Source organism: Suncus etruscus, chromosome 18, assembly GCF_024139225.1.
Source record: "Suncus etruscus isolate mSunEtr1 chromosome 18, mSunEtr1.pri.cur, whole genome shotgun sequence".
Lineage (NCBI taxonomy): Eukaryota > Metazoa > Chordata > Mammalia > Eulipotyphla > Soricidae > Suncus > Suncus etruscus.
In genome coordinates this window covers 1,471,839-1,495,344 of record NC_064865.1, presented here as the reverse complement: position 1 = coordinate 1,495,344, position 23,506 = coordinate 1,471,839, and the positions used below count along the sequence as shown (strand labels likewise).

Here is a 23,506-nt window from a genome sequence, read left to right as displayed (position 1 = left end):
AAGTTATATTTAAACATCTATGTGACAAATAAATAAAGATGTTTTATAGATTTGTCCTTAAAAGGTGCATTCCTTAAAAAAAAAAAAATACTGGGCAGCCTAGGTGGTTTTCTCCCCAAGTTAGAAGGTATTTTTGTTTTGTTTTGTTTTTAATTATCATGATCTCTTTTCCAGAAAGAGCCAGGAGCATTTTACTTGAAAGTTTCCAATCATTCGCCTTCTCAGAAATCTTCACAACTCCGATAGACAGGCATTCTTCAACGAGACATGTAACCAAATAGATACTGTTCTATTTATTTGTAAAAACCTGGTTCAGTATTGCATCAGCTGCTCTGAAAATAAAAGTTTTTTTTTTTGAGTTTCATGTGGCTGAAACCTTCCTTCTTTCTAACTGCTGAAATGGATAATGGAGAAATCTAATGCTAGATGAAGGCTACTGCGTCTGCTAGTTGGTTTCTGAAGTTGATTTAGTGGTCAGCTTAAGTCTTCCTGAAAGTGACACACACACACACACACACACACACACACACACAAACACACACATCCATCACACATACACACCTTCCACCACCCACCCACACTGGCTACCATGCTGGAGGACCAACATGTATGACGTTATTCAGAGCCCCTTGAAAGCCTGTTGGTCTTTGAAGCAGAACACTCAGGAGAGCTTTGCTTTATACATTACTAAACACGAGCTTGCTTATTTTCTTGTTGCTGGTGAGCAGCAAACTAAGAAACCTGGTGTTTGGAATTAATGGTCTAAAGTAGGTTTATTCCAGATTTTATTCTTGATTTTCCAGATTCTTTGGTTGCTTTGTTTTGGTTTTTACTTTCTGTTTTTCCTTGTTGGCTTTCGGTCCACAGATCTTACTCCAGACTCTGTTCAGAGATCACACCAAACAGGGCTCATAGGGCCATATGTGGTATCAGGAATCAAGCCCAGGTTGGCTGAATGCAAAGCAAATGCCCTGACCACTGGACTATCTCTTCAGCTTGTGGCTTTTACTTTCATATTAACATTCCACTTCAGAGAGCTCTAGCTATTCTTGTAGAAACTGCATTTAACCAGGTTAGTAAATAAGTTTGCCTCCAGGGGCTTGGGTGTGCAATAGAAGACTTTCCTGGGGCCAGAGCCATCGCATAGCTGTAGGGTGTTTGTCTTGCAAGTGGTCAAAAAATAAATAAAAAAGAAGGCTTTCCTACCTTCCTTCCTTCAGGACCCATATACCTCATTGTCCACAGTACCTGAAGTGAAATACCTGAAGGAAGAGAGGCTGTACAGATGACTATGGTTCAAATCCTTCCTGCCAAAGAATCAAGTACAAGCCCAACAAGGGGTAGGACCTCATCCCACACCATGACCCACATACTCAGCAAATATTTAACGCTCTATTCTCCCAGATACACATACTTATCAGTGTATGTGAATAACAACTTTTTTTTTTTGGTGTTTTGGGTCACACCCAACAGCGTTCAGGGGCTACTTCTGCTTTACGCTCAGAAATCGCCCCCGGCAGGCTCGGGGCACCATATGGGATGCCAGGATTTAAACCGCTGACCTGCATGCAAGGCAAACTCCATACCACTGTGCTATCTCTCCGGCCCCAACAACTTATTTTTTGGTTCACCTAAAGTCAATTCTGAATTCCTATGGCTTCCCAGCCTCCTACCCATGATGTGTGTACTCTAGGAATGAGGATCAGTCTTTGTGTTCACATAAAACAAGTACAAAGGCATTTGTTCTAAGTGGACTATCTGTAGTGATCAGTAGACCATAGAGAACCCCATATAAAGGAGGGCCAGAGAGTTAGTACAGTGAATAGGCTGCTAGCCTTGCACACAGCTGACCCAGGCCTAATCCTGGGTGCCCTATATGGTCCCCATAACCCTACCAGGAGTGATCCCTAAGTACTTCAGGATGTGGTCCAGAAACAAAAACGAAAAAAGAAGAGCACCAAGTCCAGTTTCCAGGCTGGAAAGAGAAGGAACTTTGTGATCCAAGAACAAGCCACAGCCACATGCAAGGCAGAGCTGGGAAGGAAGCGGTAAGGTAAGCAGAGATGGTGTGTTTGGTCTCTGAGGAGTGAGAGGGCTGCACACTCAGACTGCGTTGAGCACACTTAACCACTTCCACCAGCAGACCTCATCTCTTTAGAAATAAAAATAGATGACCTGATGGTTGGAAAGATAGTATGGGGTGAGGCTCTTGCTCTGTACAAGGCTGGCCTGGATTTAATCCCTGGCACTACCCTGAGCTCCACCAGGCGTGATCCCCTGAGCATAGAGCCAGGAATAAGCCCTAAAAACAGCTAGGTGTGGCCCCAAAACCAAATAAAACCATCACCCTTATAACATATGATAATGATATACCAGGAAGATGATTAAGTGGTTGAAGTGGCTGTTTTGCAAGTGCAAGGCCTTGAGTTTGACACACACACCCCAATGTCATCTCTTGTGCCTGAGCCTGTCTCTTCTGGTACAGAAGCATGTAATGCAGTGCACAGCCAAGCACATATGTGAGCACAATGATCCCAGATAAACACAACCAGAATCTTCTTCAGCCCTAATGGGCAGCTACATTCATCACAACAGCATCATCCGTAAATGGAAGGAAAAGGACTTTTGTCAGTGTATCTTGGGTTTTTGTTTTTGTTTGGGATCATACTCTTGCTCTAGGTATTGGTTCTATCCAAGTGTTGCTCAACAGACCATGCAGTGCCAGCGATTAAACCTGGGCTTCCTGGGGCTGGAGAGGTGGCATGGAGGTAAGGCGTTTGCCTCTCATGCAGAAGGTCAGTGGTTCGAATCCCAGCATCCCATATGGTCCCCTGAGCCTGCCAGGAGCGATTTCTGAGTGTAGAGCCAGGAGTAACCCCTGAGCACTGCCGGGTGTGACCCCAAAACCAAAAAAAAAATCTGGGCTTCCTGCATGCAGAGAGGCCCTTAGCAGCTGGAGAGATAGTATGGCAGTAAGACACTTGCCTTGAACATGGGTCAATGCAGTTTCAATCCATGGAACCCCAAATGGACTCCAAGCCCACAAGGAGTGATTCCTGTATCAGACTGGTAGTCTTACTCCCTGCATAAGACCTGAGCCCTGGGGCCGGAGAGATAGCATGGAGGTAAGGCGTTTGCCTTTCATGCAGAAGGTCATCGGTTCAAATCCCGGCGTCCCATATGGTCCCCCGTGCCTGCCAGGAGCAATTTCTGAGCATGGAGCCAGGAGTAACCCCTGAGCACTGCCGGGTGTGACCCAAAAACCACAAAAAAAAAAAAAAAAAAAAAGACCTGAGCCCTGCCATGTGTAGCCACAAACAAAAACAAAAATGCACTCAGATCATTAAGCCAGGGGATTTTTTTCAGTGCATCTCTTTCCTGCATTGTGTGGGGAATTGGGATGCTATTAATCTCTACATACAGGAGAAAATTCAGTAGAACTGGGCCCATCGGACACCAGTGCCAGCCCGCTGCAAGGTAAAAATGGCAGAAGATGATTTTTGGTTCAGCTGCTACCAACTCCCCAAATGATCCTTATTAATTCATTTGCAGAGCCAGGGATCAAACCCACAGTCCCATGCAGGGCCGGACACTTCACCTATGAGCCACATTCCCAGCCCACTCAACATGTCTTTAAATGAGTCATTTCCTCTCTGATCTTCAGTTTCCACATCTATAAAGCCAGAACACCACTGATGTCTTCTTGGAGAGGCAGAGGAGGTAGCAGAGGTGAGAGTTGAAGCTTCCGGCCACCACCCCACTGTCACCCACTGAGACTTCTCAAAGCAGGCAGAGGTGGCTGCAGAGAAGTCACAGGTGCACATCAAGGCCCCTGAAGCTCACTTCAAAGCAGCAGCAGAGCTGAGAGACACCAGCCAACTTCAAGGTCACAACGCCCAAAGAAAGCCCAGATGTGGCAAAGGGACAGTGGGAAGCCTGCACAAATGGGTTTTGAGGAACACAACAGAGGGACACACTGGCAAAGGGGTTCGTTTCCAGACCCATTCTGAATGTTTCTGTCACACCTCCATGTGGACTAGCATACAGAGACATCTCTGAAAGGCAAATAATTCTGTGACTTGGGGCAAAAAATTCTACACTCCCCTTGGTTCTCTAGCCAGAAAAATAATGTAATTTTTGTGGGGTAAAGAAAAAAATCAAATTTGGGGCCAGAGAGATAGCACAGCAGTAAGATGTTTGCCTTGCACATGGCCAAAACAGGACAGATACTGGTTGGATTCTGGCCTCCCATATGGTCACCAAAGTCTGCCAAGGGTGATTGCTGAGTGCAGAGCCAGGAGTAACCCCTGAGCACCACCAGGTGTGACACACACACCCCAAAATCTAATTTTGCACTTGCACAGCAGTTTAATTAGGTGTTATAAAATACTTACATAAATTTGACTTCCATGGTTTTAGGGCCACTTTGTAGTGCTCAGGAGCTACTCATACCACTCCTGGTTCAGTGGTAAGGAAATATATGCTTCAGCCCTTTGACATATCTCCCTAGTTTCATATCTATCTATTTACTTTTTTGATGGAGAAGCAACCCAGCAGTGCTCAGGGGTTACTCCTGGCTTTATGCTCAGGAATCACTCCTATTGGACCATATAAGGTGCAGGGGTTGAAACCAGGTTGGTCACATGTAAGGCCAGTGGTACTATCTCTCCGCACCCCTTACTTTTTATTTTTGAGGGGGTTGGCCAATTCCTGACAAGTGTTCTGGAGCCACTCTGTTTCTCAGGGGACCACCGTGATACCCAGATATCAACCATTGTGACTGCTGCAGTTTGCATGCAAGGCAACTGCCTTAACCACTAAACCATCTCTCCAGACCAAAAAAAAATCTATTCACTTTTAATCTTCTCATAACCTGAGACAAGGGAGGACAAATAACCATATGTTACAAATATAGTGCAACTTATTTACAATGACTTTACTATTTTGGTATTATATCTGCCATATATTTGATGAAGCATTATCAGTATCTCAATCCTCATGGCTTCTATTTGAAGTAGGAACTCTTCATTTTTTAATTGACATGAAGAAATTAAGGTTCAGAGTGGAGAAGTGAATTGCCCAAACTCATGCAGCTAAGCTGGAATCCCAGGTTCAGAAACTAGATATTTCAGTTATAAATCCAGTATTCCATTATGCTAAATGACTCATAGGAGGGGATTTAGAGAAAATAAAGCTTAGAAAATAAACGGAAAACACTTTCATTATAGAAAATCTCACTAGAAAGCCTTTTTAGTTGGAATTAAACTATGGTAGACATTAATCATTTCCTGGTTCTAATACTTTTTGGCTAGTGTCCTAGTTTAAGGCGGTCATTGCAAAATCTTAAATACTGTAATAACATAAAGACATAGAGATTTGGGAGGATCAGTAGAACTGGTATGTACAGGATCAATGGAGCACAAAAACGCCAACTGAGTTTGCCAGTCAATGTGGAAAAGGAAGGCAGGATCAAGGAACACAACAAGATACAATGAGGAAAGGGAACAGGACCTGGACACACTGGTAATGGTAGGCTTTTCTTTATTTTTTTTTAAATAAAACACAATATTAGGCTGGAGAACTAGCATGAAGGTTGGGCATTTGCCTTGCATGCAGAAGGGCCGTGGTTCGAACCCCAGCATCCCATATGGTCCCCCATGCCTGCCAGGAGCGATTTCTGAGCATAGAGCCAGGAGTAATCCCTGAGCACTGCCGGGTGTGACCCCAAAATCAAAATAAATAAATAAATAAATAAAACACAATATTATTATCAGACAAAATATATTTTGTCTAACTTTTGGAAACAAAATCAGTTAAACAAATCAGTTAAAAACAAATCATTAAATTTTTAATCATTAAATTAAAAACAAATCCTTAAATTTTTTCACTATATATTTTTTTTCACTATATATTTTTAATAACTTTGCCTTTGTTCTTCCTGAAACAAATGTATTGTGTCAACTATATGATATGTGTCCTTTAAATAAATTTAAAAAATTTATTATAAAAAAATTCACTCTCAATATTTTAGCTTTTTTATTTTCTATTTATTAAAAATAAAATATTTTTATTTTTCCCCAAGCTTAGGCTTTGCCATGTCTCCCACAGGAAATACATGAGAGAGCCATTACATACAGGGTTAAACACTAGTAGAATTTAACTCTGTAGATCTGAACTGAACCATTCTTATTTAAAGAAAACGAGGCTAAGAAAGCACTCAGTCCTCCCGCTCCAACAGCGGGGACTCACGTCTCTATGGTTCCTCCAATGCTAGAGCGCAGGACTCTCTCTCCTCCTAGGGAACTCTATGGTCGGACGTCGCGGCCGTGACCCCGGAAAAAAACGAGGCTAAGAAAGCACTCAGTCCTCCCGCTCAAACAGCGGGGACTCACGTCTCTATGGTTATTCCAATGCTAGAGCGCAGGACTCTCTCTCTCCTCCTAGGGAACTCTATGGTCGGAAGTCGCGGCCGTGACCCCGGAAGTGGTTCTAGGAGCCTGGGAGAGAAAAATGGCGGCGCGCATGGCGCTGGGTGCGGCGTGCAGGCGCCTCTGGCAGGTATTGGGGGGCGCTCTCTGGCAACGGGGTGAATGCACACGGACTTTGCAAGCTGCAAGCCATCTTTCTGCGCCCAGGAACCTGCCTTCATGGTTGTCATGATACTCAGGTCATGGTCGCAGGAAGGGAGCGAGGGGAGGTTGTTGTTGTTGGGTTTGGGGGCCAGGGGTCCCTCCTGGCTCTGCGCTCAGAAATCGCTCCTGGCAGGCTCAGTGCTGGAAAGGATGCTAGAACGTCATGTTTTCTACTATTAGAAAATTGTTATTTAGTGCCATTCCTGGTTCTGCACTCAGTAATCACCTCTGGCAGGCTCAGGGATGGACGACTGGGAGTTGAACCTGGGTTGGATGCATGTAAGGGAAAGAAATGCCTTACCCAGGTTAGTATTTTAAATGAAGAAACACTGGGACTGTACCCTAGTCCCTTAGGAAGGACAGCTTAAATTTTTTTTAAAAATTCATTTATGGATGTACTAACACTTTAGACTCAGCTACATATTGGGCCTCCTGCTGGCAGTGGCTAGTCAGGCTTATACAGCTGAGATTGGAAGGCTGTGAGTGCTGAGTATCAGTTCTAGCACCCTGTGCATATGAGGCAAGCACACTACGGTAGCTCTCTGAGCCATCTCTTTAGTCCTAGTCTCCCAGCTGTGTACAAGCAGCACGTTCCTTAGCCCTTTGGCCCTTATGCACAACTGGATTTGAGACCTCTGGCATACATGAGAGCAGGAGGTTTCCATGTGGTTGTGTGAAGAGCAGCACATGCATCTTCTTACTTGATCTAAAGGAGAATCTAATAGTTTTGGTTTGCCAGTATCTTGAGTAAAGAGAGGAAAAGTGAGAATAAGCTGAGGAAAGACCTTTTGGGACACAGTTGGGAGTAAATACCTACTCAGTACTCAGGATCATGCAGTGTTGAATCTGGGCCTCATTCAACACCCAAGTGCTACAGCTTGTTGAATTATCTCCAGTCCCAGGAAAGATTTTTTTAAAACATATTTAGGTGATAATAAAGAAAAGAGTGCAAAAATTTTACCTAAAAAAACAAAAAACAAAAAACAAACATATTTAGGTGAGATTTAAGTTTTGTTTGTTCTTCTTCCTCCTCCTTCCTCCTCCTCTTCTTCCTCCTCCTCCTCCTTCTCCTTTCTTCTTTCTTCTTTGTTCTTCCTCCTGGCGATGCTGAGGAGTTGTTCCTGGCTCTACACTCAGAAATTAACTTCTGGTGATACTCAGGGAACTATATGGAGTGTTGGGAATCCAACCTAGGTCTGCTGCATTGTAAGGGAAATGCCTGCCTGCTGTGCCATCACTCTTTCCCTGAGTTTAGTTATTTCAATTACACTTCACTTGTTCTGAACTACTATCTTATTTTCGAAGTATTTTTAAAGATCATATTGGGCAGCTACTTTCTTATGCTGCACGAATAAATCTTAGGAGATTTATTTATTATGGCAAGTTACTTAGTATACAAATAGTAAGTCCTGGGGCCGGAGAGATAGCACAGCGATAAGGCGTTTGCCTTGCAAGCAGCCCATCCAGGATGGATGGTGATTTGAATCCCGGCATCCCATATGGTTCCCTCTGCCTGCCAGCAGCGATTTCTAGCACAGAGCCAGGAGTAACCCGAGTCCCGCCGGGTGTGACCCAAAAAAAAACCCGGAAAAAAATAACAAAAAAAAAATTTAAGTTCTTACTTAATACTATATGCAGGTTCCTGGGAATAGTGACTTCGTAAAATTACCTTCTAACAAAACCAGGTTCTTGCTTATTGTTAATCAGGAATTTTTCTTTCTTTGACTTTAAAGCAAAAGGGGCTGGGGAAATGACCTAAAGACTTTAGGACATGCTGCAGGAGCCCCACTTTTACTACCCAGCACTGTATGGTCCCTAGCCTAGCTGGTGTGAACAAAATAAAATAATTAAGGGCCAAGAAAGGAAGTCAGCAGACTGGAATACATGCTTTGCTTGCAGAAAGCCCATGTTTGATTCCTGTACCACATGGTTTTCTGAGCTTATTCTATTTTTTTTTTTTTTTTTGGTTTTTGGGCCACACCCGTTTGATTGCTCAGGGGTTACTCCTGGCTATGCGCTCAGAAATCGCCCCTGGCTTGGGGGGACCATATGGGACGCCGGGGGATCGAACCGTGGTCTGTCCTATGCTAGCGCTTGCAAGGTAGACACCTTACCTCTAGCGCCACCTTCCCGGCCCCTTTTCTTCTATTTTTTTTTTTTTTGGTTGGTTTTCTGAGCTTATGTGGCAGCAACCACTAAGGATGGCCCACAGAACAAAAAAATAAATACAATGTAACTAAAAAATAATAAAATAAAAATAAATATAAAGTAATTTTGTGGATTGTGTGTTTGGGCGAGTCCACATCCAGTGATGCACAGGGCTTCCTCCTGGCTCTGTGTTCAAGGATCTCTCCTGGTTTTAGGAGACCATATGCAGTGCCCAGGATTGAACCAGGATTGATCTCATTCAAGGCAAGTGCCTTACCCCCTGTCCTATCTCTCCAGCCCCTGAAATATTTTTTGAGTGTAGTATACAGAGTTCCTAACACTAGAAATTGTATTCCACTAGGGGGAGCTGACAACAAGGGATTTGGAATGTCCCAGTATGAGGGTCAGGCATAAAGGATAAGTGAGTTCATATGTATATTCACTTATTTTAGAAACTAAATTTCCCCGCAAGCCAAAAGAATACATACACTGACAAAGATAAATAAACACAGCTGCGGATTGGCTCAGTGGTAAGGCCTTGTGTGATTTGGATCCAGGTACTGAGAAAAAAATAATTCTTCAAAAGATGGGTTTTTCTAGGATTTTTATTTGAGCTATTACTAAATTAAATTATAATAAAGACATTTTTGGAAAAGGGAACAGATATTACATTGAAATGCATTTAATCTGTAAAAATTAATGAGATCCTGTATTCAAGTATTTTCCTTTAATGGCAACATTTAATTTAGAGGTTTGTTTTAGTTGAATAAGTTGAATTACTTTTTAAAAATAGCCATTGGCCTGAGCAAAAGCACAGCGGTAGGACATTTGCCTTGCATGAGGCAGACCCAGGATGATCCCGGGTTCGATTCCCGCATCCCATGTGGTCCCCTGAAACTGCCAGAGTGATTTCTGAGTAGAAAGCCAGGAGTAACCCCTTAGTGCTGCCAGGTGTGACCCACTATAGCCCTTGAGCTATAGCGATAATACAAGAGTGAAGGTGCTCGCCTTGCATACAGATGACCAGGGTTTGATCCCGGCCCCCCTAGGGTACCCTCCAACACCATCAGGAGTGATTTTTGGGTACCTCCAGTTGTGTTCCAACTCTTCTCCCCAAACTGTGACCCCAAATGAGCACCACCACGTAACAGTGCAAGTAGTGCAGTCCAGTATGTGAACCCTGCCTCTCTACCTCCTGGTCCACAGAAATAACATATGGGAGTGAGAAAGTCTACCTCCTCTTCTTCTTTTTTTTTTTTTTTTTTTGGTTTTTTGGGCCCACCCATTTGATGCTCAGGGGTTACTCCTGACTAGGTGCTCAGAAATCGCCCCTGGGGGGACCATATGGGACACTGGGGGATTGAACCGTGGTCCTTCCTTGGCTAGCGCTTGCAAGGCAGACAACTTACCTCTAGCGCCACCTCACTGGCCCCTCCCTCTTCTTTTTAAAGCTAGTGAGAGTTTCATGTCTGGAGAGATGTCTTTGTGGTCTGGACACATGCTTTGCTTGCAAGAAGGTCGGTTTCTGTCCTAGCACTACATGGTCCCTTGAGCATGTAGCAAGCACCACCCCCCTAAGGTTGAGTCCCCCCCAGTTTTAAATAAAATAGATATAGATTCTCTGCTTTATTATTATTAGTTACCACTATTCTCTTTTTGGTTTTTGTGCCACACCAGTTATACTCAGGGCTTACTTCTGCCTCTGCTCAAGGGTCATTCTTTGGGGGAATCAGGGATCAGTGCTTTGCCTTACTTCCATGCTATCTCTCCGGCTTGTAAACCTAAACCCCTAAACCTGTTCTTTTTTTTTTCCTTTGAGTAAAATCTGACCTGGCAAGTTAGTTAATCCAAAATCTTCATTTGGAAAATAAGATACTTTTATTTGTTTTTTTATTTGATACTTAATTTTTTTCATGATATTCTTTTATTTAAAATAATGTGCACACACACACTTACATATGTTCTTTTCTTTAGCAGTGCCAAGAATTACACCTAGAGTAAGACAAGTGCTTTTCCACAAGCCATATCCTCTGTCCCCTTTGATTTGTTTATTTATTTACTTACTATATTTTGGTCAGGAGTTCTCCCACACAGTGCTCAGGATATCCAGGGGCCTCATTGGCAGTTCTCAAGTTTCCATGCAAAGGTCCAAGGGTACAGTGCAGTTTGGGCCCCCACCCTGACCCCTGGTGGAGCTGATAGGCCTCGAATCCATTTTGTTTTTAATGAAAACTCTGACTGGTTGGTGCAGGCCTTGACTGATTCTAATACATGCCTTTGTTGTCTTTAAGGGTTCAAGAGATTTTTCCGTAAATAGCTCCAAGAGCAGGATTGCCAGAAACGATGGCTTTGTTCTGTAAGTATGTTACTTGAGTGTGTTGAATTGGCCCAGAACACGAGCTCTTGTGCTGTCTTACTTAGGCTTCTCATTGTTTCCCCTCGTAGCACCTCCAGCATGAAGTGGGTGCAGTTTTCAAACCTGCACATCGATGTGCCCAAGGAATTGACAAAGCCCACGGTATGTGCTACCTGACTCCTCTTGTGAGGAGCTATTTTAGCGGTAAACCTTTCACTGTTTCCTTTGGGTGTTTCCTAAACACTTTCTGAATTAAAATGCTTCATTCTGGCACAGATGAGGCGCGTTTGAAGTGTCCCATGGGTGCTCTTCTGCGTATTCAGGTATCAAGGTTAAGTTCTAAAGGAATCAGTTACCCACCTCAGAGAAACATAAGACTGAATGTTCTTCTGCTCTGAATTAGCATCCTGTGAAGACCTGTCATCAGTGATACAGACTGTTTGATACTATAATCTGAAGACGTGATTTTTCTTAGCTCCTTAGTGAGCCGGGGCCAGAACAGTGCTTGTGGCTGTATGTGCAGTGAGAGCGTTAGCAAAGGGAAAATGACCTACAAATCAGGCTCAGTGGCATGAGTCTTGCTTTATAGTGGTGTTACAGTACCTGGAGCCATGGTGAGTATTGCGTCCCCCCCAAACCAAAAACTGGAAGAGGAGAAAAAAAATACCAAAGCCCCTACCCCCAACTGAACCATAACCATGTCTCCCTGAAGTAAACACCATAGGTTCATCATCAAACCGGTTTCTATAGTTGTTGTTTTTTTTTTGTTGTTCTTTTTTGTTGTTGTTGTTGTTGTTGTTTTTTGGTCGCACCTGGCAGCGCTCAGGGGTTACTTCTGGCTCTATGCTCAGAAATCGCTCCTGGCAGGCTCAGGGGACCTTATGGGATGCCAGGATTCGAACCAATGACCTTCTGCATGAAAGGCAAACACTTTACCTCCATGTTATCTCTCCGGCTCCCGTTTTTTTCTTCTACTTAACAGATAGTGTCTGTTTCCATGATGGCTCAGAGACCTCCGTGTGCCTGGGCTAAAAGAAAAAGTGGCCCCATCAGAACAGGGACAAGCTATGCTCTTTGTAAATCACCTTGGCCACTTGTTTCACACAGGGAATCAGACCTGGTGAAGCCAGATTGTCGACATTTCCCAAGCTAAACTGAAATGCAAGTTATGTGAACGCTGATTTTTAATACATGCCACAAATTGACAGTGTCTGTAAAGCCCTTATAAGGACCTTTCTGGGGTCACATCTCAGGGCAATATTCCTCCTTCATGGTCGTCTGATTTACAGCTTAAGGTATCAAAGTGTTCAATCTTTCTAGCAACTTGAATTGGAGTCATTGAGAATGAAGATCTAGCTTCCTGGTTGCTAAGTTGATCTCTGGGCCAGAGTAATTTAACCCTGACTCATTGGATTAGTAATGTAAATGACGGGTTTAATGGATGAATTCACCTCTTGGAAGAAAGTCAGAAATGCCAGACCCATTATTTCTAAGATCTTTTAAGTAAGAGGGTGAAAGAGAGAAGTAACTTACCTGTCTAGTGTCAAAACATTTTAATTAGAAATGAGTAATTTTTCTTATAGGACAGACAGAGCCTATATGAATAAGACCTAATAAAAAAGAATTTATAGCAGTGCCTTACAGTTTATTAAGCGCTTTAATGTGTGTTTTTTATTCCATGCAGAAAGGCTCTGAGCTGTCACCAAGGTTTTGCCCTGTTTTGTATGAGAAAACTGAAGTGCATAGAGATGACTTGCACAGTCATTCAGCCAGGAGTAGAGTTTACTTCTCAACACAAGCTTCCAACCAGGCTGCTCTCAAAATTCTTTTCCATTGTGTATTTGGGAGTCCTCACTAGTGAATTTTTAAGTTTCCTTAAAAATCGTTTTGATGCAAACTCAGTTAATAATTCTAAACTCGGTGTTTGCCTTGCAAGCAGCCGATCCAGGACCAAAGGTGGTTGATTCGAATCCCGGTATTCCATAGGGTCCTCCGTGCCTGCCAGGAGCTATTTCTGAGCAGACAGCCAGGAGTAACCCCTGAGCATCGCCGGGTGTGGCCCAAAAACCAAACAAACAAACAAACAAAAAAATTCTAAACTCGTTGTGGACCATCTTGATACAAACTGGCAGTTAAGCTGTTTACATTGTTCTCTCTAGATTGGTAAGCTGTGGAAGGAGGTCCTCGACTACATTTTTCCAGAGATAAATATTAGGGGAGCCATAACAGAACTTTTTTTTCTTTTTAAATTGTAGATCACTGTAACAGATGAGCCAGACACGTTATACAAGCGCCTGTCAGTCTTAGTGAAAGGCCACGATAGGGCTGTATTAGACAGCTACGAGTATTTCGCTGTGCTTGCTGCTAAAGAGCTTGGGATCTCTGTTAAAGTGTAAGTATTGCATGGTGCTTCCTGCAGGAGAGGGAAGTATCGTGTTGAGGACAGCTGGGGAGTCGCCAGATTACCCCGAATTCTGCGTTGGCTTGTGCTAATTAGTGGACCTACATTACACTGTGTATGCCTTTAAATGAAAAATGCTTAGCTGCCTTTTTTTTTTTTTTTTTTTTTTTTTGGATTTTTGGGCCAACCCGTTGCCCCTCACTCAGAAATCACTCCTGGCTTGGGGGACCATATGGGACATCAGGGGGATCAAACCGTGGTCCGTCCTAGCACACGCAAGGCAGACGCCTTATTGCTTGCACTATCTCTCTGGCCCCTTGGCTGGTTTCTTTTTTTTTAATTAAATTTTTAAATTGAATCACCGTGAGATACACAGTTATAAAGTTATTCATGAATTTCATGAGTTTCATTATTGAGTTTCAATAATACAGTGTAACAGCACCTGTCACTTTACCACCGCCCACCCACTCTCTTCCTCTCTCTTTCTTTTTAGGCACTGTGTTTGTAACATTACTGAAGTGGTAGCATGCATATCACTTTATCATCTTTGAGCACCCAATTCTTGTCCAGAGTTTTCCACTGTTGTCCTACCAATCCCTTCTCTGACTTAACTGCACTTTTCCCTATCATGGATTAGTTTCCCTGGCCCTTGTGACTATTAATATAATCATTGGGTACTATTTCTATGCTATCTTTTTTTGGGGGGAGCAGTTTTCGGCCATATCCGGCAGCGCTCAGGGGTTACTCTTAGCTTTGTGCTCAGAAATCACTCCTGGAAGGCACAGGGGACCATATGGGATACTGGGAATTGAACCAGGATCCGTTGGGGTTGGATGTGTGCAAGGCAAATGTCCTACTGCTATGCTATTGTTCTGGCATACTATCTTTTTTTAATACAACCCACAAATGAATGTGACCTTTCTGTAAACATAGTCTGTCCTTCTCCCTCTAATTCATTTTATTTATAATACTACCCATATCCGTCCATATATAATAAGCATATTCCATTATTTCATTTTTTTCCCTCACAGCTGTGTGGTTTTCCATTGTGTAGACATACCACAGTTTATCTACTCATCTGTTTTTGGGCACTTGGGTTGTTTCCAGATTCTGTCTATTGTGAATAGTTAGCTTCCTTTCTTGATTAGGTGATTATCATGACCAAACTTGGAAAATCAGAACTCTACCAGCATTCATGATTATATATTCAGTGTTAACATTCTATAAAACAAAGCAAAAAGATCAGCTCAAAATAAATTACCTCATTAAAGAAACAAGAAAACTATGTAAGTATGATCTTTTCTAATCTGGTCTGTTAGCCACGGTCATACCATCTGCCAGGAAAATATTGCTGATTCCAGCTAGGTCTGAGTCCTTTGAATGAGTGGGAAGAAAAGAGGCTTGTCATGTTATCCTAATTTGGCCCTTCCCATCTGCTGAAATATTAAAATACGAAAATGATGGTGAGAGCAAGAAGGTGTCAGTTTTGATCCTGGCTCCTGCAGGCCCCTTTGCAAGTATTACTATGGCCCCAGTAACCCTCAACACTTACAGGTCCTAGCAGTGCCACACTGCCAGGCTAGTATCACCAAGACTGGCCCCAAGGCTTCTGAGTACAACTGGGGAGACTTTCTGTGTTTACCCCGCAAAAGTAACTAGAATAAATGAACAAGGAAAACAATGAAAATCCTGCTTAGGGGGCCGGAGAGATAGCATGGAGGTAAGGCGTTTGCCTTTCATGTAGAAGGTCATTGGTTAGAATCCCGGCGTCCCATATGGTCCCCCGAGCCTGCCAGGGGCGATTTCTTAGCGAAGAACCAGGAGTGGTCCCTGAGCGCCGCTGGGTGTGACCCAAAAACCAAAAAAAAAAAAGAAAGAAAGAAAATCCTGCTTAGAAATTGCATAGACATAAGGAGACCTAAGAAGCCTCATTTCTGGGCTCTGTGATGACAAGAGGTAGATGAAGCAAACGAGCAATCCTTAGAAACCCTTTGGGTTGATGTCCACACTGTTTCAAAACTGCCTTCAGGAATGTCACTCACGGGACTTAGTGTATAAGCAAGCTTCTCCAAAGCTTCTCCAAGAAGCTTCTCAATCTTGGAGATCACTGCAAGTCCTCCTGATCTTCATTCAGCAAGGCCCAGTAACAGCTCTCCTAACAAAACAGGAGTCTACCCATTTTTTCTACAGACTATAGTCCCCTGTTTATCACTATAGATTTTCTTTCTTGGTGGTGTGGGGTGTTTGAGCCATACCCAGCAATGCTCAAGAGGTTGCTCCTGCCTTCATCAGCGCCCAGGGGTCACTTCTGGCTGTGCTGGAGGGACCATGTGCTAGAGAACACACTGGGTTCCACTTCATGCAGAGCCCATACCTTCACCCTGTATCATCTCCAGCTCTTCAGAGTAGATTTTCTTAGAAGAACTAGACAGCAGACACAGGGTGCAGATCTCAACAGGTCTCACAATATGCTCAGTGTGGCTTTAGAGAGGTAAAGGCAAGAGGTACTCATCTGTGTTAACACAGGCCAGTGCTCATTTCTGGGTCTAGAGGACAGTGTTCTGTTTGTTTTGTTTATGTGTTGTTTATAATGACGTGAGCTTTATGACAGCAATTGTAGATGACAGTCTAGGCAAATGGAAGTCTAAATGGTAGTTAATGCCTATAATTGAGTGGGAGCCTAACTGACCAAATGGTGGGATCATGCTTTGGTATCAGTGACTCAGCTTTTAACATCACTCAGCCTAAGTGTGTTATTTTGTCCATTAATTTTCAGGCATGAACCACCAAGGAAGATAGAGAGACTTACTCTTCTAAAGTCAGTGCATATTTTCAAGAAACATAGAGTTCAGTATGAAATGAGAACACTATATAGATGTTTAGAGGTGAGTTTACTTTAGGCTGTTGGGCGTTTTTGAAATGCCTGGATGTCGTGTCCCAATAACTGCCTTTTATCAGTGTCTGGTTGACCTGTCAGATATTTTTTGCTGGGCCAGGGATTTGACCCAGGACCTCACACATATGTTCCGCCACTGAGCCATTCCTCAGCATAGTGTTACATGGGAAACCCCATATTAGGCATTGAGGGTTCAGATATGGTTAGAAAAACTCCTGCCCCTCTTGAGAAAGAAAAATGTAAAATGTATCCTCCTCCATGCAGCATACAGAAAATCCTACTGGCCTACAGTCTTCCCAATCTTTGTCTCCTCTGATTGGGCATAGTTTTGTGAAGATATTTTTTTGGGTGAGGGGTCACCTCAGCAGTGCTAAGGGGCTACTCTGAGCTCTGTGCTCAGGGATCACTCCTGGCTGGCTCAGGGGACCATATGTGATTCGGGGGTTGAACCAGAGTCGGCTGCATGCAAAGTAAATGTGCTACCTGCTGTGCTATTGCTCCAGGCCTCATGTGAAGCTCTTGTAGATGTTCTTCTCTGAGCCCATGCTTGCCACTGGGCTCCATGGGGCTCTGATACTAAGGTGTTTGAGAGAAGTAGAGCTTCAGCGTCTTGCTTCTCCCTTTCAGCTCAACCAAGGTTCTACACTATTTTTCAGCACTTTATCTCTGTGCTTTACAAAATTGTTCATAATACAGTTGCTTCAGGCATTCAATGTTCCAACACCTTTCCCACCACCAGTTTTTTTTGTTTGTTTATTTGTTTTTTGGTTTTTTGGGCCACACCTGGCGTTGCTCAGGGGTTACTCCTGGCTGTCTGCTCAGAAATAGCTCCTGGCAGGCACGGGGACCATATGAGACACCCGGATTTGAACCAACCACCTTTGGTCCTAGATCGGCTGCTTGCAAGGCAAACGCCGCTGTGCTATCTCTCTGGGCCCTTCCCACCACCAGTTGTCCCTTCCACCATTGTCCCCAGTTTCCTACCCACCCTACATGTCTACCCTCTTAGCAGGCACAAAATCATTTATTGTATATTGCTATATCCAAAGGGCTGATGGAATTATTAAAAACACTCCAGGGCTAGAGTGATAGCACAGTGGGTAGGGTGTTTGCTTTATACACAGTTGACCTGAGTTCAGTCCCCAGCATTCCATATGGTCTCCTGAGCCCACAGCAGTGATTCTGAATCCAGAGCCAGAAGTAACCCCTGAACACTGCTGAGTGTGGCCCAAACAAACAAAAATACTTCAGTAAAAGAAAATTTTTGATAATAGTTTTATCACACCATGGGGTCATTCAAGTCATAGAGGGTTTACTAAGCTGTTTGTTACTAGTTGGGACTTCTATGTTGTTTTAGTTGCTGAACTTAGTAGGCCTCTGTGCCACTTGCCCATCTAATTTGCTACTGGGCTGTCATTACTAAAGGAATTTGGCGGTATCACATGGCCATATATGCAGTCGAGCACTCCAGGAACTTTAGGGATTGGGATAAGTTTCAGCGGCTTAGCTTGCATCTCTTCTGGGCCGTTCTTACATATGGTTTACATATTCTTACTATAGCTGCAGCTGTGGGGTATAAATGTGGCTGTTGGGGTTTCTGTTAGGACAGGGATTGGTGTTGGGGAAGCTGCCTGAACCCCACTCTGAGAAGATTCCAGAATGTTCAGCCCAGAGACCAGGAATTTTTCATTGGCTTGGCCTCTGTAGAGATTAGTCCTGAAGCAGTGAAGTTGGGCCGTTGCCATGCTCGGGGCAGGGACTCTGCCCACCCTCCTCCAGAGGGTGCCCGTGAGTCTTAGTAGCTTGGCCTTCATCCCTTCTGAGTTTTGTCATGAAGCTGTGAGGCTGGGCTGTTGCTTCTGTGTGGCTGTAGCTATAGGATACATTATTTTTCTCTAAAAGTGTGACTTCTCTGGAAGAAATCACAGAAAAAAGAGGGCTTTAACTTATACAGAGGAAAAATAATAATAATTGCAACTTTAAATTTTCTTTTTTTTTTTTTTTTTTGGTTTTTGGGCCACACCCTGTGACGCTCAGGGGTTACTCCTGGCTATGCGCTCAGAAGTTGCTCCTGGCTTCTTGGGGGACCATATGGGACGCCGGGGATCGAACCTCGGTCCGTCCTAGGCTAGCACAGGCAAGGCAGGCACCTTACCTCCAGCGCCACCGCCCGGCCCCATCAACTTTAAATTTTCTGCTATCACATGAGCCAAATTTTTTTTTGAATTGTAGTTAGAACACCTAACTGGAAGCACAGCCGATGTCTACTTGGAATATATTCAGCGCAATCTTCCTGAAGGCATTGCTATGGAAGTTACAAAGGTATGATTTAAGTTTCTGCCTACATTGGGGAGATCCTGATAGGTTGCAGTCTAGTCTCAGCCACTGATGGTGGGGTAGCCTGCTGGGGTCTTAAGAGGCAAAGCTGTCTCTCCTCACCTGCAGCAGAACCCCCATCTTCCCACACTGCCTCTCAAGTCTCCTTGTTTGGGTTTGGGCCACATTACACACAGCTTTTGCAGCTCAGGGAGGACCATGGGAGGACCAGTGCCTCGAGTGTCCTCTGTGAATTGCAGCTTCGGACAGTGGGGAGAGATGGGGAACATGGAGTGGTAGACTTTGAATATGAATTCAGGCCCCAGAGCCAAACAGTTCCCATCACTTCCAGTTGTATTTCTAGGCCTACTCCCAGCCTTCGTGGCCACTGCCTGACTGAGCATACTCGGAGTGGCCGAGAGAGACAGACAGAGAAGAAAACAAACACACACCAAACACACTCGCACACACACTCCCAATACTTGCACAATGACGTGCACTATTTTTAATAGATTAAGGCCTGAGACAGTACAACAGTCTGGGCTCAGGCTTTGCCTGAGGAGGCCAAAGTTCAGTCTCAGGCACTACATGCTCCCTTGAACACTACCGGGTATGGCCCCCAAACAAACAGAAGAAGAAATCTAACTTGTGGGCCTGAGCAGACAGGACACTTGTCTCATACGTGGCCTCCCCAGGTTTGATCTCCAGCACTACATATGATCCCTTAAGCATGCTAGGGGCGATTCCTGGGCATAGAGCCAGGAGTAAGTCCTGAGCATTCCTGGGTATGACCCTAAAAAGCCGAAAAAAAGAAAAAAAGGAAGAAATCTGTAACTGTGGCTTGTTCTTCAAGCTCAGGGATGACACAAATCTTGTTTGCTTGTTTGTTTCTTTGCTTGTTTATTTCTGCTCTGGAAAAGCCTGTATTCTCTCTTGAGCACATATTTCCCTCTTTTTATCTCATATCTTTCTAAGCAAGATTCAGTCAATAAAACTATCTTGCTTCATTCTCCCCCCAAAAAATGTCTAATTTGTGGTCAGAGTTTAATAAAGTCCACATTTATGATAGTTTTCTATTTTTTCTTGTTTTAGACAAAACTAGAAAAGTTACCAGAACACATTAAGAAACCAATCTGGGAAACAACACCCAAAGGAAAAGAAGAGAACAAATCATAAGTGTCACGAGATCCCCGTGCTGGTTCTGAATGAGAACGGGCCAGGCACCTCCAGAGCGAGCTTGGAACTAATGAGCTCCCAGCTGCCCCTGCATATTTCTTGAGCTGCCCTGATGAATCCTTAGGCCCCCCCCATCAGGAGGCAGAAGGAAGTCTAACTCGAATGATCTCCCAGGCTGCTGAGAAAAAACCACTGGACCCATTCTTTCATAGAGTCATCGTCTTGATTTTATTGCTTTTGAACAATGTGAGCAAACGATTTGACTGTATCGTAAGGTTCAAATTTATGTCTGTCGTTCTACTATTGTTTAGTTACTGGTTGGTTTGTACTGATACTAGTTTCTATCCATGTGATCATCTGAAAATATTTGAAATAGTTTTCACCTTATTTCTTTTAATTCCAAATATCTAAAAGGAACCTTTAGTGATTTGGTTGCTTTAACACTGCGTAATTTGGGGTTTGTTTTGTCTTGTTTTACCTTTGCGTCCATCTAGCAAGTGCCTGTTTGGGGTTGGTAACCTTGAAGTCTTATCAGATTTAAGTATCACATTCCTGAAAATGAGCAGCCTGTGCTGCAGATCAGGCCCTTTGTGGCAGGAGCGCCACTCTTCTTGCAGCCCAGGTCCTTCCAGGGCCACCTAAGAACCCACAGCTAGGGAATTGGAGCTCTCAAGACGTTCCTGCCTCCCATTCTATTCATCCCCCAATTCATTCCTACAACATGCTTTATTTTGCTAACTTTATGCTTACAGTAGTAAATAGCAGAAATTGAATAGGACATTTTTCAAATTGTGCAGAGCCCAGATAGTTTTTCCTCCTAAGTTCCTCGTTAATAAGAGGCCTCTTTCTTTGGCAGCAGGTTGGCGGTTTTTGTCCGCGGTATCTCCCTTTCGGTGAAATTAAATCGCAGTTAATGACCAAAGGCCTGAAAGCGCGGACCCTCTGGGCTGAAAGGAGGGATTTGCTGCCTTTGACAGTTCAATTGGGTTCTCATCTTATGTGGAGCCCTTCATATCTCTCAGAGCGCTTAGGGCTTCTCATATTTTCCCACCTTAAGGTAGAGTCCTGCTTCTCTTTTCCCAGGTTCCTATCAGGTGTCAGCTTTTATTTTTGGCTTGTAGGGGACTTTTTGGAGGGAGGTGAGTTTTTCTGGGTTTTATTTTGGTTTTCTGTTTATTTCTTTTAGTACTACCTATGCTCAGGGATCACGCCTGATGGGCTTAGGGCCTGTGTGTATGATACTGGGGCTCTAATAAGGTTTGGCCATGTGCAAGGCAAACACCCTTCCAGCTATGCTATGTCTCTGCTGAGGTGTCAAATTGACAGACCTATGGCTGCCATGAGAAGGATCATAGCCATGTTCAGTGTTCGTAGGCTATCATCCCAGGGAGGCCCACAGGACCAGGAAACTAGCCAATACAAGAACAATACAAGGTTCGTCCGCAGAGTAGTCATTAATGTATTACCCATTCAGGGCTTTTAAAAAAAAGTAGTTCTTTCAAAGTAGAGACGGGCACCTCAGCTTTCTACTTTTACAGTCTGTGATGTTGGTATGACTCTTCTTCCAAGTCAATTCTTTCAAAGATCTGTGTCTTTGCGAGCTAGAGAGAAAGAGAGAGAACATGGGTAGTGCATTTACCTTGCATGCTGCTGAACTGGGTTTGATCCCCGGGATGCCATATGGCTCCCCCCACTCCAGCACCATGAGGGGTGATCCCTGGATGCAGAGCCAGGAGTAAGCCCTGAGCACAACCATGCGTGGCCCCTAAACAAAGCAACAAAAGATCTGTGTCCTCTGCTAGCTGTTTTCAGACTCGATTAGCCTGTAAATCGAATTCTTGGCACTTGAAATTGTAGGCTGTATGGATCGTCTGTATGTGTATCAAGACAATGATGCTGGATTACAGAAAGCTATTGCTTTAACAAAACTTTGGTAAAATTGGACTTTATTTTCTTATTATTTTGTTTGTTTTGGGGACCACACGAAGCGGTGCTCAGGACTTATTCCTGTTTCTGCACTCAGGGATCATTCCTACAGGGCTCTGGGATCCACATGGGATGCTAAGGGATTGAACCAGATCAGCTGCCAGCAAGGCAAGCGCTCTAGTTGCTGTATTATTTCTCAACCCCTATTTATTTTTGTTTGTTTGTTTTTGGATCATACCCAGCAGCAGCACTCAGGAGTTACTCCTGACTCTGTGCTCAGAAGTTGCTCCTGGCAGGCTCGGGAGACCATATGGGATGCCAGGAATTGAACCAGGATTCGTCCTGTGTTGGCCGCATGCAAAGTAAATGCCTTACCCCTGTGCTATTGCTCCAGCCCTCCTATTTATTTTTTTTTTAAAGAAGTGTTTATTGGCTTTGAAATTATGGTCAAGTGGGGCACGGAGAGATAGCACAGTGGTGTTTGCCTTGCAAGCCGATCCAGGACCAAAGGTGGTTGGTTCGAATCTCTGTGTCCCATATGGTCCCCCGTGCATGCCAGGAGTTATTTCTGAGCAGGCAGCCAGGAATAACCCCTGAGCAACGCTGGGTGTGCCCCCCCCCCCAAAAAAAAAGAAATTATGGTCAAGTATCAGTGATTGAGTCACTTTTCAGATTCTTTATAATGGGGGAAATCCTAATAAACAAATTTACATGAAATTTAAAAATACTAAGGTGTCCAGGTCTAGAGTGATAGCATAGTGTCTTACATATGGCCAATCTGGGTTCAATTCCCTCCACCTCCACCCCAGCCTGCCAGAGTGGTTTCTGAATGCAGAGTCAGAAGTAACCGGAGTGCTGCTGGTTGTGCCCCCCCCCCAAAAAAAAAAAAAGTTAACTAAGGATGCCAGGAAGGGAAAAATGTAATTTTCCATTCTCATAATTAGATGCCGTCTTCCAAGCTGCCTAGATCATAGTTCAGAAAGTAGGAGAAAATGGGGCCGGAGAGATAGCACAGCAGTAGGCCATGGCCTTGCAAGCAGCCAACCCAGGACCAGCCGTGACTGGAATCCCAGCATCCCATATGGTCCCCTATGCCTGCCAAGAGCGATTTCTGAGCACAGAGCCAGGAATAACCCCGTTGCTGGGTGTGGCTAACCTAAAAACAAACAAAAAAAAAAAGTAGGAGAAATGTAAAGTCTGTAATGGTAAAACAGACAGTTATAATAGCAAATCAGGATCTAGAGAAATATAGGACAGGGACTTGCCTTTGATTCAGCCAACTTGGGTTCTGTCCCCAGAACCCCCAATTGATTTCCCAAGCCCTCCAGGTTGACTCCTCACCACCACCAGTTGGGCCACAAAAACACAAATGATAATAAAATAGCAACAACATTAACAAACTCGTTAGAAGTTCCATTTCTTCTTAGTGTTTCATTTTGTCCCACAAAGATACCTGGGTTTGTTATTATTTTGTTTTGTTAGAAAAATCTAGTTTAGGGGCCGGCGAGGTGGCGCTAGAGGTAAGGTGTCTGCCTTGCAAGCGCTAGCCAAGGAAGGACCGCAGTTCGATCCCCCGGCGTCCCATATGGTCCCCCCAAGCCAGGGGCGATTTCTGAGCACATAGCCAGGAGTAACCCCTGAGCGTCAAACGGGTG

At 44.0% G+C, this 23,506-nt stretch overlaps 1 protein-coding gene across 1 annotated transcript; it reads left to right on the top strand.

Annotated features, from left to right (window-relative positions):
- The first annotated feature begins 6,509 nt into the window (after positions 1–6,509).
- On the top strand, positions 6,510–20,028 carry MRPS10 (mitochondrial ribosomal protein S10). Its single transcript, XM_049764934.1, has 7 exons — positions 6,510–6,558; positions 11,072–11,136; positions 11,226–11,298; positions 13,392–13,528; positions 16,314–16,422; positions 18,666–18,755; positions 19,842–20,028. Exons 1-7 carry the CDS (start codon positions 6,511–6,513, stop codon positions 19,923–19,925), a joined length of 606 nt encoding a protein of 201 aa, XP_049620891.1. The 5' UTR covers position 6,510; the 3' UTR covers positions 19,926–20,028.
- The last annotated feature ends 3,478 nt before the right edge of the window (positions 20,029–23,506 follow it).